The sequence below is a fragment of the Pogona vitticeps genome, chromosome 1, assembly GCF_051106095.1.
Source record: "Pogona vitticeps strain Pit_001003342236 chromosome 1, PviZW2.1, whole genome shotgun sequence".
NCBI lineage: Eukaryota > Metazoa > Chordata > Lepidosauria > Squamata > Agamidae > Pogona > Pogona vitticeps.
Window position 1 is genome coordinate 260,512,092 of NC_135783.1, and position 13,708 is coordinate 260,525,799.

The following is a 13,708-nucleotide window of genomic DNA, read 5'->3' on the forward strand; positions in this document are numbered from 1 at the left end:
CCAAGCCTCAGAAGGGTCCTGGAAGGTCTCAATTTCACCCCCGCTGGCCACACAAGGGGGTGGGGGTGGGAGGAGTCTCCGAAGGGTCCTGGAAGGTACTCTCGGACCCTTCTGAGGCTCCCCCCACCATCCTCCCACTGGGTCCTGGGGAGCGCTGTTTTACAGCATTTGCTCCATAACATGCAGACACTTTCTTCCAACTTTTTTTTGGGGGGGGAGTGCGTCTTATAGAGCGAAAAATACGGTATAATGCTGCAAGCTGACATTTAATAATTTTTTTTGCTTAATTTTTTAAAACTACCCTTGAGTTACAGATTTTTAGGTTTCCTTACATCATAAAAATAGCATAAACAGTTTGTAAAGCCAGCTCCTCCTCTAATAAAACCAAAGTTTAGCAGGGATAGGGAACAAGATATATCAGTCACTCAAAACCTGGAAAAATAGATCTTCACTTCATGGTAAAAAGATAGCCTCATTTAGATACCAGTCAGGCATCCTGGAGAAGCACGATCTATAGGCAGAGCTTCTCAGCTGAGAAGGACCTCTTTCTGCATGTTATTTGCTTTACTTCAGGTAGTAGAGACATCTGGAGGAAAGTGATCAAAAGCAGATCTTAAAGTCTAGGAATGTTGCCTTCCTTTCAGTATCCATTTTCCCATTATTTTATCCTTCTAAATGGGAGGCGCCAGGTTCTGAACCTGAGACTATCTGTTCGCAATTCATGTGTTCTATATACCTAGCTGTGGTCTCTGTCCCAGATAATACTGGAACTCTCTGAACACTTGCCTCCAATTTTAGTTTCCCAGTTTCTCCACAAAGGTACCATATTATACAATAGTAAAAGTTGGTGAGAGACCCAGGAGAACTAGCAGGTTCTCATTTCTTCTGCCTTTCTATGGGAAAACAACAACAACAAAACACCGTGCCAAAGGAACAGTGGTACAGACTTGAAAACAGACTGAAATGGATCCAGGCATTCATTCTCTTCTAGAGTGGCATGACCACCATGTGGTCACTCACCTTGCCTAAGAATGGAATACAGTGGTGCCTCGGTTAACGATTTTAATTGGTGCAAAAAAAATCGCTATGGGAAAACATCGCTAAGCGAAACACATTTTCCCATAGAGATGCATTGAAAACCAGATAATCCGTTCCAATAGGAACAGATTGCCGTCCTTAAGCGAAAATCGCCATAGGAAACATTGCTAAGCGATACAATGTTTCCCCCATTGGAATGCATTGAAGCCTATTCAATGCATTTCAATGGTTTTGCGATGTCCGTTTTTGCAATTTTAAAAGTGTCTTAAAATGTTCAAAAACTGTTTTAAATGCTTGGAATCATTAGTGCACCTTCTAAAACGTGTGCAAACTTAATTTGGCTTTGTTCTGACTCTTCGTTAATTTTTGGTGAATTTTTTCCCCACATTGAAATGCATTGAACCCAAGTTTGACAGCTGTCAAACGGGCACTTCAGTGCATTCCAATGGGGAGAAAAAAATTCACCAAAAATTAACGAAGACTCAGAAACTGTTTTAAATGCTTGGATTTGTTAGAGCACCTTGTAAACATGTGCAGACTTAATTTGGCTTTGTTCTGACTCTTCGTTAATTTTTGAATTCCCCCCCCCATTGAAATGCATTGAACCTAAGTTTGACAGCTGTCAAACTTAGGTTCAATGCATTTCAGTGGGGGGAAAATTCACCAAAAATTAACGAAGAGTCAGAACAAAGCCAAATTAAGTTTGCACACGTTTTAGAAGGTGCACTAACTATCCCAAACATTTAAAAAAGGTTTCAAACATTTTCAGAAAATGAAAGGGCAACTAAAGCTTGTCCTTTCTAAACTTACAAATTCTGTTGTGATTTTTCAGGATTTTCACTGTTTCATTAAAATGTTGCACCTTTTTTTAAAATAGGTCCTGCCCCTTTACTTAATAGCTTCTAGTTTCCTTTATGGCTGGCCCCTACTCACCCTAATTAATGAATTTCTGTTCTTATATGTTGAGGTAGAAGCCTCCTTACAAGAAAGGGGTAAGGAAAAATTTTCTAGTTATAAGAACAATGGCAAGGAGAAGTGGAACTTTTGCTGTAACAGTTATAGTTTTCAAAGAAGTATTTGTTAAACTGTTCAAGCATATCATTTATTTATTTATTTATTTATTTATTTATTTATTTATTTATTTATTTATTTATTTATTGAGCTTATATGCCACCCATTTAGACATAGTCTACTCTGGGTGGCTCACAAACACGTAATAAAAACAATTGCCGTATTTTTCGCTCCATAAGACGCACCTTTCCATAAGACGCACCAATTTTTTAGAAGAAAACAGGAAAATATAATCTGTTTTCTTCGCTCCATAAGACGCACAGACTTTCCACCCCCCTGTTTTGTGAGAAAAAAGTGCGTCTTATGGTGCAAAAAATACGGTAATTGTTAATATCAGATAAGAATTAATATCAGATAAGAAATCAAAAAACAAAAAACTAAGAGACAAATTCTGTAACATCTAATTGCTATACAAATCAGAAGTAGACCTGATTCATGAAAGCTCATGTTTTAAGAAGCTACCATATTTTGTCTCTTGGTTTTTTCTGGTTTTCTTTCCTTGTCTGATTTGCTGTAACGGAGTCTGTGTCTGAGGTCTGCTGTAGCATACTAAAGTCTTGCCCATTGAGGTAAGTATGGCTGGATTTTTTGTGGAATGCAGTATTACTTTAAGTAGTGTGTGGAATGGCCATTTAAATTCTCATCCTAGCAAGAGAAAAACTTCAAAGTGGTGTAGATCTGAAATTGCCTAAAAGTGTTTGTTTTACCATTGTGATTTTCTGCAGAACATTTTAAAAGTTAAACAGAACTTAGAGTAGCAGCTGAGCTGCATTTTTCCTGTTTACGTAGATCTCTTTATGAGTGAAATATGTAAATTCTGCCTCTTGTAACTCTTTGGGTGTTGTTTTTTCTTTTGAGAAGTCATGCAATACTGAAAGTGTTTGTGGCTGTAGCTTCTGATTGGCTTAGTGACCATGATTACATTGTTGTGAACTAACAAGGACTTTTTAAATCCCTTTATGTAGCCTATCGAGGAAGGATAAAGCATTTTTGTGGGAGAAACGACATTACTGCCATATAGTTGTAAATAGCTTTCCAAAGGTATTAGCCAGTGCCCCAAACTGGGATTTGACCAATCTCCCTGAAATATATTCACTGCTTCAACAGTGGCCTCCCTTGCCTCCTCTGACTGCATTAGAATTATTGAACTCCAAGTAAGTCAAACATTAATTTTAGAATGTGTAAATGCACTGAAAAATGATGATATATTATGAGCTATAAAGCAGTTTCATAATTTTAGAAGTACAAACTAAAGTATAAATGTATTCTCGAAGGCTTTCATGCTGGGATCCGATGGTTGTTGTAGGTTTTTCGGGCTGCTTGGCCGTGTTCTGGAGGTTTTTCTTCCTAACGTTTCGCCAATCTCTGTGGCCGGCATCTTCAGAGGACAAAGATGCCGGCCACAGAGACTGTTTAAACATTAGGAAGAAAAATCTCCAGAACACATCCAAACAGCCCAAAAAACCTACAACCAAAGTACAAATGTTTCATTCACTTACTGACAGTTCCCTAGTTTAACAAAACATTGTGTTGCCACAGGAATGTTTGTTTAGAGGTCACAGATGATTGATGCTTTTTTGTAGGGCTTATCATTCAAAATAGCAACTCATGTACTGGGCTTTCAGCCTGATCCTGAGGGTGCTGTGCCAGCAGATAAGTGAGGTGGAACATACCAGTCACTGCTCCAGAACATTGCAGTTGTTAATGCTCTCATTGAAATAAGGTTATGCCAGTTTGTGACATTTAAGGTTGGAAAGAGCACTTACTAGATCAAGAAGAATGTTTCATGTTGAATCTTACGTAAAATTTCTGAAGAAAAATGATTATTTGCTAGTTGCAATGCAGTGGCTTTTCTCTGATTATTAATCTGCTGATCTGCAGAATGGCTTTGGAAGCTATGAATTATTTTAGCCATACCAGTAAGATTCTCAGTGAAATTTTGATATCTTGTAACTAACTGTGCAGCATCATCTTATATCAACTAGGAATTAATTTTAATTTATTTTCCTTAGTAAATAACGATCACATCAATTGAGAAATGTATAGGAGTTACATTTTTGTGAAACTTGAATGTAGTACAGTGCATTTACCTATCTTATGCTTTTTAGTTTTGCAGATCAGGAAGTAAGAACAAAAGCAATGGAGTGGATTGAGGCAATAAGTGATGATGAACTGGCTGATATTCTCCCCCAGTTTGTGCAGGTAAGAAGAATGCTACAATAAACATCTTGGAAAGGGCACTTATAATTGCACAAAAAAATCTGAGGAGCCTGAAAGTGTAACATCATAGTTATAATGATATTTAGACCAATATATAAAAACCCACACTTAAGCCTGTCATAAGTAGGAATTACTCTGTAAAGGTAAACTGCATTACTCAACTTCCATCTCTCCCTCCTTTCTTCTCAACCATCTACGTGCAACCCCAGTTGCTTATTCTGTCACTTTACAGTTGAGTGATCAGAATAATGTTGTTACGAACATTATTTAGCCTGGTAAATGAATGAAATGCTATATGAGTCACATGCATGGATGTGTGCATGCACACCGTCTCTCCCTCTCCCTTCTCATTTTTTGGCAAGGGCTAGGAAAAAGAAAACTCTACATAAACAGTGCAGGAGAGACATTTAAGAGGCTGTACTGAAATGTGTTTCTTTGGTTCATTTCAACACTAGATCACATTGTACTATCAACAATCATCAGGCACCCTTCTTAGTGTCTGCCTTGCACTGAAGTTAGCCAGGTAAATGACAACAAGAGAGAAGATCTTTCCAATAGTACCCCAAGATGGTTCTGACTTTTTGATTGTTTTCTGCCAACCCATTTGTCATATAACAGTATCATTCCCAGAATGTTAATTTGGCCCTTGTACTCAATTGCTGGCACAAATGCCAAATCCCAGACTAAAAGCCAAACACAAAATCCAATTATATTTTGCAACTACAGTGACCAGCAGCACAATCCTGGTTGATGACTCTGTACATATTAAATACTTAGGGAGGCTTGCCTGGCACTGAAGTTCATATTCCCTTGATACCAGGTTAAGGTATTTGTATTGGGCCAGGACTTCCAGCATGTCATCTAAACTGGTTTTACATTATTAACATACTTTATTGATGTTGTTGTTTTGTTGTTGATTATCTTACTGCTTAACAGCCACTTTAAATTTAATTTTTTAAAAGAATACATTAACCTTAAGTAGTTTTATTTTTGTCAAACAAAAACAAAAGCTGCACGGCCCTTGTACACGATCTGAAAACAAGGGTTGGTGATGTCCTTATTAGGCCAGCCACTAAAATCTCACAAACAAAAGCTATATTTTGAGCTGTGCAAGACCCTCAAGCTAGGCATCTCACAGCTGTGGCTTGTGGGGAGGATGCCAAAGCAAGTTTCAAAACTTGCCAGATGTAGGGTTTGGGCTTGGCTTTAAAGAAGAAGAGCCTCTACATCTGGCCATCATTTTTGGAATGCTTCTTTTGCTTCTGCAGTCACCCACTGCACACTCAGTAATGCCCAGGCTGATAAAGGGTCCTGTATAATTCAACAGCTTGCTTCTGTTTATTACATTCTAGTTGTCTAATAAAGGTATCCTCCACTCTTGTTTTTGCTTTATTATGATATTCTTTCTGTTGTTCTGGAAATGGACTAATAAAAGGGCAGCATGAATGTAATAGATAACTATAATGTAATAAACAGCAGCATTCATAGATGCTTGGGAATTCGGAGGTTTTGTGAGCCAAAGGGGAAGACCATTTTTAGTATTTACCACTTTTCTCCATGACCCCCTGGTGCCCCCTTAATCTGCTCCAGCAAGCTGAAAGATCCCTGGAAATAGTGTGAAAGATGGCATGCAGTGTTGTAGGAGAAAAGAGGAAGCTGTAAAAAAATCTCTCTCCCCGTGCCTCTGTTTCCACAGAAACTTCTGAGGAAAGGAGCACCCTTTGAAACATCCTTAAATAAATACACACCTGCTGAGCTTTTCTGTATGAATTGTAATTTTGATTTGTACCAAATTGTTCTGTAGTCCCAGCAATATTGTTCTAGGAATAGTTTTTCCCCTTAAAATAATTTCAAAACCGGCTGTATTAAGTAAAACTGAAGTTATATTCAGTCTGTATGTTTTATTGCTGCCCTGTAGCCCCACCCCAATAAAGAGCTGCTTTTAAAATTTAGCCTATAATGATGAATAAAACTTCTTTTTTTATATACATATTTAGGCACTAAAATATGAAACCTATCTGGACAACTCTCTAGTCAGATTCCTTTTGGCCCGAGCATTAGGAAATATTCGAATAGCACACTATTTATATTGGTAAGAAGATTTACATTCTTTTTTCCCCATCTGTTCTTAAACTTTCTGTTCCCCCTAAGAGGACAGAAGACAGCGAAGTAAAAATGAATTGATATTAAGGATCATATGGTTCTTTACTTTGCAGAAAAGTTAAATATTTTTACTTAAGTGTTCTGGAATCCTTGTAGTACACTTACTCTTCCTGATGTCCTGGGCTACTACATTCTCTTTCAGTGGACTGGCTTAGGTCATAGCTTATATCCATTTCTATGAAGCTAAGCAAAGTTAATCATTGTGTCTCAATAACAAAAACCTATGTGCACAGGTAACAAAATTATAAATTTGTCTTAATATTGTATTTAGGAAATCAACTACATATGCAATGAAAGGGCTTAATAAATGTATAGTATGAATATTGATTTTATGTAGTATGGACCTGGAAACAAAAGATAATTCTCTTCCCACAGTTTCTCTAAAGGTCTGTGGAATGACCCATCTGAAAGCTGTGAATCCCACACTCTAGTAAAGGAGAGGATATCCTAATACCTCATGTAATTTTTTTATTCTGTAACTCTGTTTTCCCCATCTTAAATCACAATCCTGTTTATGTTTGCTCTGAAGTAAGCTGTGTCGGCTATACTCACATCTTACAGCAAGCCATGAATCCTAGTTTATTAAATGATGGCTTATATGAGTAAGGTGCTGATGCATCTTACCTGTGTGTTCTCACCATTTTACAAGTACATAAACAAATCAAGAAGTAAACTTGGTTAAGTCCAGACTCAGGATTCTGATTAATTGCTCCTAACACACTTAAGATTCATAAGTTAGTGGTTTAAAGCTTCTGATTCTAACTTGTTTGAGAACAATCCCAGGTTTGCACACAATAGGAAGCCATGCTTAGTCAAAAATTCCTGCTTTGTTTGCTTACTAGTAGAAAGGAAAGAGTGATGTCAGGGCAAAAGAAAACTAGCCTGCATCAGTAAGTGGTTTAGTAAATTAGGGACTTAAGGCTTGTCTGTGATGTGTAACCATAGCCATTTTATTTCATGGTGTTTAGTTGTAGCTACTCCCTCAATCTCCACCTTGTATTGTTTGTTTTGCATTAGCTCTCCATATATGCTGACCTGTCTGATGTTCTGTAGTATTTTAAAGCCTAATTATTACAGCAGAAATTATTATAACGGAAGGTAGTGTGCTTTGTTAAGGAAACCAATATAATATTGTCTAATATTTCAGGTTATTAAAGGATACCTTGCATGATGTCAAACATGGTGTAAGGTATGAGCAGGTCCTTGGTGCCTTCCTTTCAGTCTGTGGCAAACGACTGAGAGAAGAGTTGGAAAAGCAGACAAGATTGGTTCAGATCTTGGGAATGGTTGCAGAAAAAGTGAAGCAAACAAATGGATCTGCCAGACAGGTTTGTTAAATTAGAAGATCATGTTTCTATGTTAGTTGGAGCTGATTCACCCAACAAAATTAATGGTTACTTGTTTTTCATATGACAGCTGCATTTAAAATCACTCTATCATATTTATGGAATTAGTATTGCATTCCTTTGACAAAGTATTCAACTTTGTGGTCATAGACTGAAATTTATAAACAGAAATGCACATCTCTGTGGCTCGTCCACAACCATATTATTCTACACAGGACCACTGTAATGTCTTAACATTTCTCAGTATTTGAAATAAAATTTAATCCTGCATTGTTCATTGGCAGATTGTCTTGCAAAGTGGAATGGAACGTGTTCAATCCTTTTTCTTAAAAAATAAATGTCGTTTGCCTCTCAATCCAAGCCTTGTAGCTAAAGAACTAAATGTCAAGGTACGTTTCATATATTTCTAATCTAGTATAATACGTCTCTTCCTTTTATACAGTAATGCATGCAAGAATTACCAGCGGATGATAAAATTCAAATATTATAAATAAGCTAGTATCCTTTGTAAACCACTTTGAGCAAGTTCTTTCTGGAGAGGAAAAGCAAGTTATATTTGTATAAACAAAAGTAATTTGATTAAGTAATAAAAACAAGTGCCATTTTCACTGCCTTCAAACACCATCTTTAGAACAAGACTGATGTTGACAGGTTGGATGTAACTTCAGTGTTAGGAGTAGGGGTCTTGTAAAATACTGTCTAGCATTTTGTTTCCATCATCAGAAAGTTCACAGTTGGGTAGAAGAGAAGGGGGCAGAAAGATAAGATTCCCTCTGTGAGTCTTTAGCGTATGGTACTCAGAGTTCTTCTTCGTGGCCTCCGTGAATGCACACAGATGGGTTTTACTGCGCCTGCGCAGGGCTCCTTGGAATCTTCTAGAGCTTAAAAGCATGTGATTAGTAAGATGTTCCCCCATGGTGTGCATGCTCCACCCTCCTGTAATACCTCAGTTCCTTTTAGCTGCCACAGAAATCGGACTTCTTTGGCAGTCTCTAGAGCGAACTTCTTGTTACGGCTTTTCGGACTTTTGTCTCACAGTTTACAATTTGGATTTCGGACTTGATCTGTTCTTCTGTTTCGGACATTTCCCTGTGAGTTTTTTCTTTCTTCTGATTCTCCCCTCTCTCCCTTCCCCCCTCCCACTCTTTTTTATGGCCCCGACGGGCCCATTCAAGCATTGCAGCTCATGTGCCAATAAAATTCTCCTCTCATACAGCTACAATTGCTGTTTGTTTTGCCTGGGGGGAACAACACCAGACGCGCTCCTGCCTGGAGAGCAAGAGATTGACCAGACCTGCCCTTAAGCTTCGTTTGCAGTGTCTTCGGTCTTTTCTCTGGAAGAAATCCCTGAGACCTTCGACCTTGAGATCACCATCTACTGTGGAGCCTACCTTAACACCAGTCCCTTGGTCGGAGCCAGTAGAGCAACTCTTGGCTCCCATCATGCTGTTGCCTGGGCAGAAGTCTTCTTCTGAGGCTCCCAAATTGAAACACCCGTTGGGCTTGAAGTCGACATCAGCCTCGAAGTCACCTTCAGTCTCAGCTAGTGATCCTTCTCCTAAGAAAAGGAAGGACATTGATAAACAGAAGAAAACAAAGCGGTCCTCTAAATCAGGTCATCCTAGAGAACCTCCTCTAGCCCAACTATCACGTCCTTCGCCAGTCCTTGAGGAGTCATTGAGGGAGGTACCCAACCCAGACTCCCAATTGGAAGCAAATGACCTGATGCCGCTGCCTCCGGCACCGGAGTCATTGCTGAACCTATCTCCAAGTCATGGCCGCTCAGAGGCTGATCTTATCTCCACCTCAGCCTTGGCCCATTCTAGCCCTATGTGTTTCGGGCGGGCAATTGTAATTCAGATCTCAAACTTGTAAGTTTCAGGGTCGGCTTCTCCTCTGTGTAAATGTTTGGCTAAGTGGCACCATGTTTCTCCACCGGTTCAGTCGCCTAGGCATTGGAATGTTATTCACATCCCTCGGCACTCTCTACGTCGATGCTTGGCGGACTATCAAGAGCTCCATTATGGGGAGCATAATCGGCATAGATACTCTTATGGAAAGATCGATCCTTATTATGACTCTTTCTACCAACCAAAGAGGGTGTGTTACACTTATGCTTCCCCCTCTGACTCGTCTCCATCACCTTCTCTGCCTCGACGTCGACACCGGGACTATTACCGTGTTGATCCCAGTTTGCCTGTCCCACACAGGCCAGCTGTTAAGCATCGTTCACAGCAACTTGACATCGCTGGACAGGATTCTCGGGCATCAAAACGCTCCCATATGGCATCAATCCTGTCGGTTTTGGTACCACAGCCGAGTGAGTCTGTTGCTCGAGTTTCCTCTTCATCTCTTCGGGTCTCTTCTTTTCGCAAGGTCTCGGCTCCACTAGAAAGTGTTCCTTTGGTACCGGTTCCCCGGATTGGTACTTCCACGTTGAGGTCTTGTCACTGCTCACCTTCTTTACCTCCGTATACTAGAAGTTCTTCCGTTTCTTCAGTCTCAGATGTTCAAGATCAGCCCTCTGAGGCTTTTAAGGAGTCTCCTTCAAATCTTCCAACCCCAGACTCAGAAGTGGCAGATAACCATCCCCCCTTTCTATCCAAGGAATTCACTATTTATTCACAGTTGATACTCCGCATAGCAAAGTCCTTGGAGCTCGATATCGAGCAGCCTCCTCCTCCTATGCAAAGAGAAATTGCCTCAGTTGAATCTTGCTTTCATTCCAGCTATGCTGGATCTTATTAAGGAGTACTGGGATAAGCCTGCTACCTCTTTACAGATTTCCAAGCATGTCAAAAATCATTACAGAACCCACAGGAATGACACTGGTTTTCTGGTGAAGCATCCTCTCCCAAATTCCATTATCGTGCAGTCTAACCAGTCTCAGGCAGGGAACCGTTCAACTGTCACACCTACGAAAAGGGAAGGTAGAAAACTGGACGTCTTGGGCCGTCGTCTCTACTCTCTTGCATCCTTCGTAATGAACGTATCGAACTATCAGGCTGCCATGGGGGCATATCAGAGGCAACTGTGGAACAAGATTCTCCCAGTCCTCCAGGCCTCCCCTGACAATGCCGAGGTTCTCAATACACATCTAGAGGCGTCTGTTTTGGCTAAACAGCAACGCTTGGCCTCTTGGCATATGGCGAATTCTGCTTCTAAGGCCATGGCTTCTGCTATTGACCTCAGGAGACACACGTGGCTCCATTCAGCACGGAATGATGCTCCACTGCTCCAAGGACTTTTACAAAGCATCTGGCTCCTGTGGCTGCCTACCTTCATCTACTCAACATCATGTTTTTTCCATACATAGATGATTGGTTCATCGTGACGAGTTCCTATCACGAAGCTCAAAGGGATGCCATCTTTGCCCTTCAAACCCTGGCAGACTTAGATCTAAGGGTCAACCTCAAGAAAACTCATCTTGAGACTTCTCAAACCATGGACTTCATTGGAGCGCACCTTGATTCTGTCAGGGCCAGAGTCTTCCTTCCTCCTTCAGCAAGGCTGAAGATGTGCTTTTTGCAGGCCTGTTATCTGGCCCAGTTGAGTCCTCTAGTACACCACCATTCCAAAAGACTACGTGTGACTCCAGAGTTGCCCTATCAACTAAGATGATGGATCTTTGTCCCTCACCTATTAGTGGTCCGTCCTTTCAGGCCTCTCCAGCTGACCGTACAGGTCACAACAGACGGCAGCCCAATAGACTGGGATGCGCATTGCAGTGCTCATGAGATTCATGCCCTCTGGTCAGATGCAGAAAGGCTTTTGCACATCAACGATCTGGAGATGTTCGTGGTCATCAAGGCCTTTTGCGCTTTCCGTTCTCTCGTAGTTGGCAGAGGAGTACAGATTGCCACTGATAACATAGCCACCCTATATTATATCAACAAACAGGGCAGTACTTAGTCACTTTCCCTACTGTGCCTGGCGATTCATCTTTGGGAGTGGTGTTTCGAACACCACATTTTCCCGGTTGCCATTCATGTATCGACAGAGGACAACAATGTCGCCAATCGCCTGAGCCGTCTTACCACCCAAACTCATGAGTGGGTTCTCAACGACGCCGTTTTTGCCAGTCTCTGCAGTCAGTGGGGTACCCCGACCTTTGACATTTTTGCCACTTGGGACAATTCAAAGTGCAGCATGTTCTGTTCTTGAGCAAGGAAAGGCCTAGGTTCTCGAGGCAACTCATTCATGGTGGACTGGGGCAAGGCTTTATCTCTTCCCTCCTATTCCTCTAATCCAATGGAGAATAGTCAAGATCCAGCAGTCCCAGGCTGATGCCATCTTGATAGCTTGCCTGGCCTGGCTAATCAAAGCAGCCAGGCCCGTAACAACTGAATGGGCCACTGCAATAATTAATGGGTCTCTTCAGGAGGGCAAGGTACCCCTTGCCCTCAAGGAGACACTCATTAGGCCCATTAGGAAGAAACCAAATTTGGCGACGGACGACATTGGCAATTATAGGCCCGTCGCCAATGTTTCTTTCCTTAGCAAAGTGGTTGAGAGGGTGGTGGCAGATCAGCTCCAGGCGCTCTTGGATGAAACAAATGCCCTGGACCCATTCCAGTCGGGCTTCAGGCCGCGCTACGGTACAGAGACGGCACTGGTCGCACTGATGGATGACCTGTTGAGGGAGGCCGATGGGGGCAATATGTCCTTGTCGGTCCTCCTCAACATCTCAGCAGCCTTTGATACCGTCAACCACTGTATCCTCCTGGGGAGGTTCTCTGAGTTGGGAATTGATGGCCAGGCCCTTGCCTGGCTCCGTTCCTTCTTGGAGGACCATCCCCAGAGTTCAGATTGGGGAGAGTGTCTCGGCCCCCTGGAGTCTCAACTGTGGGGCTCCACAGGGGTCGATCATCTCTCCAATGCTGTTTAACATCTATATGAGGCCGCTAGGTGGGGTCATCAGGGGGTGTGGGGCATTGTGTCACCAGTATGCTGATGACACACAGCTCTACTTTTCCTTTTCATCTACCTCAGTGGATGCCGCCCTGTCCCTTCAGCGCTGCCTGGAGACTGTATTGGAATGGATGCAGTCGAATGGGTTAAGGCTGAACCCGGACAAGACGGAGATCTTGAGGGTGGGCGGTCCTTCCATCAGTGGTATAGGTAACTCCCTTTATTTTGGGGGGACTACCCTTGCCGCAAAGAGTGAGGTCCGCAGCTTGGGGGTACATCTGGACCCGGCACTTACCATGGAAACCCAGGTGGCGTCCGTGGTCCGCTCCGCCTATTTTCATCTATGGCGGATTGCCCAGCTGCGACCCTATCTTGATGGGGGGCCCTCACTACTCTAGTCCACATGCTCGTAATCTCGAGATTAGATCATTGTAATGCACTTATTTTGGCTGCAGTACTCATGAGAATGCTATGAATTTTGAACTTCAGTACTAAAATACAAAACAAAGATTACAAGTATGCAATTTTGGAGAAAGAAACTGGAAATTAGACCAGCTACTCTCTTTGCAGGTTTCTTCTATCCTTATACCATCATTATATAGCAGTAAAATAAAGAAGATTGCTTTTTATATAGATTTTTAATTCCTGTATCTTACATGCAATAATTCATTTTATACATGTTCATCAGAGCCAGTTTACAGCCCTTTTTTATTTTAATAGTGCCAGTAATCTTAATCTTGGAATAACTAATTGAAATGTTTTGGCAGGCATGTTCTTACTTCAGTTCTAATGCAGTACCTCTTAAAGTGACTCTGGTGAATGCAGATCCCTTGGGAGAAGAAATTAATGTAATGTTTAAGGTAAATTTTCTGTTTGAGCTGGACAGAAGTATACTTTGGTTGTAACAGAAATTATATTACTCTTGATGTTAGCAAATGTTTCAGCAAGAATTTGAGCTG

At 41.3% G+C, this 13,708-nt stretch overlaps 1 protein-coding gene across 2 annotated transcripts in view; it reads left to right on the forward strand.

Annotated features, from left to right (window-relative positions):
• PIK3C2A (phosphatidylinositol-4-phosphate 3-kinase catalytic subunit type 2 alpha) overlaps window positions 1–13,708 on the forward strand; it is an 80,043-nt gene that overhangs the window by 49,346 nt on the left and 16,989 nt on the right. For both annotated transcript variants that reach the window (XM_020802958.3, XM_078383874.1), the window contains exons 16-21: window positions 3,075–3,263; window positions 4,218–4,311; window positions 6,327–6,421; window positions 7,640–7,820; window positions 8,123–8,227; window positions 13,517–13,609. In XM_020802958.3, the coding sequence (XP_020658617.3) occupies window positions 3,075–3,263; window positions 4,218–4,311; window positions 6,327–6,421; window positions 7,640–7,820; window positions 8,123–8,227; window positions 13,517–13,609 (757 nt within the window). The remainder of the gene's footprint in view (window positions 1–3,074; window positions 3,264–4,217; window positions 4,312–6,326; window positions 6,422–7,639; window positions 7,821–8,122; window positions 8,228–13,516; window positions 13,610–13,708) is intronic.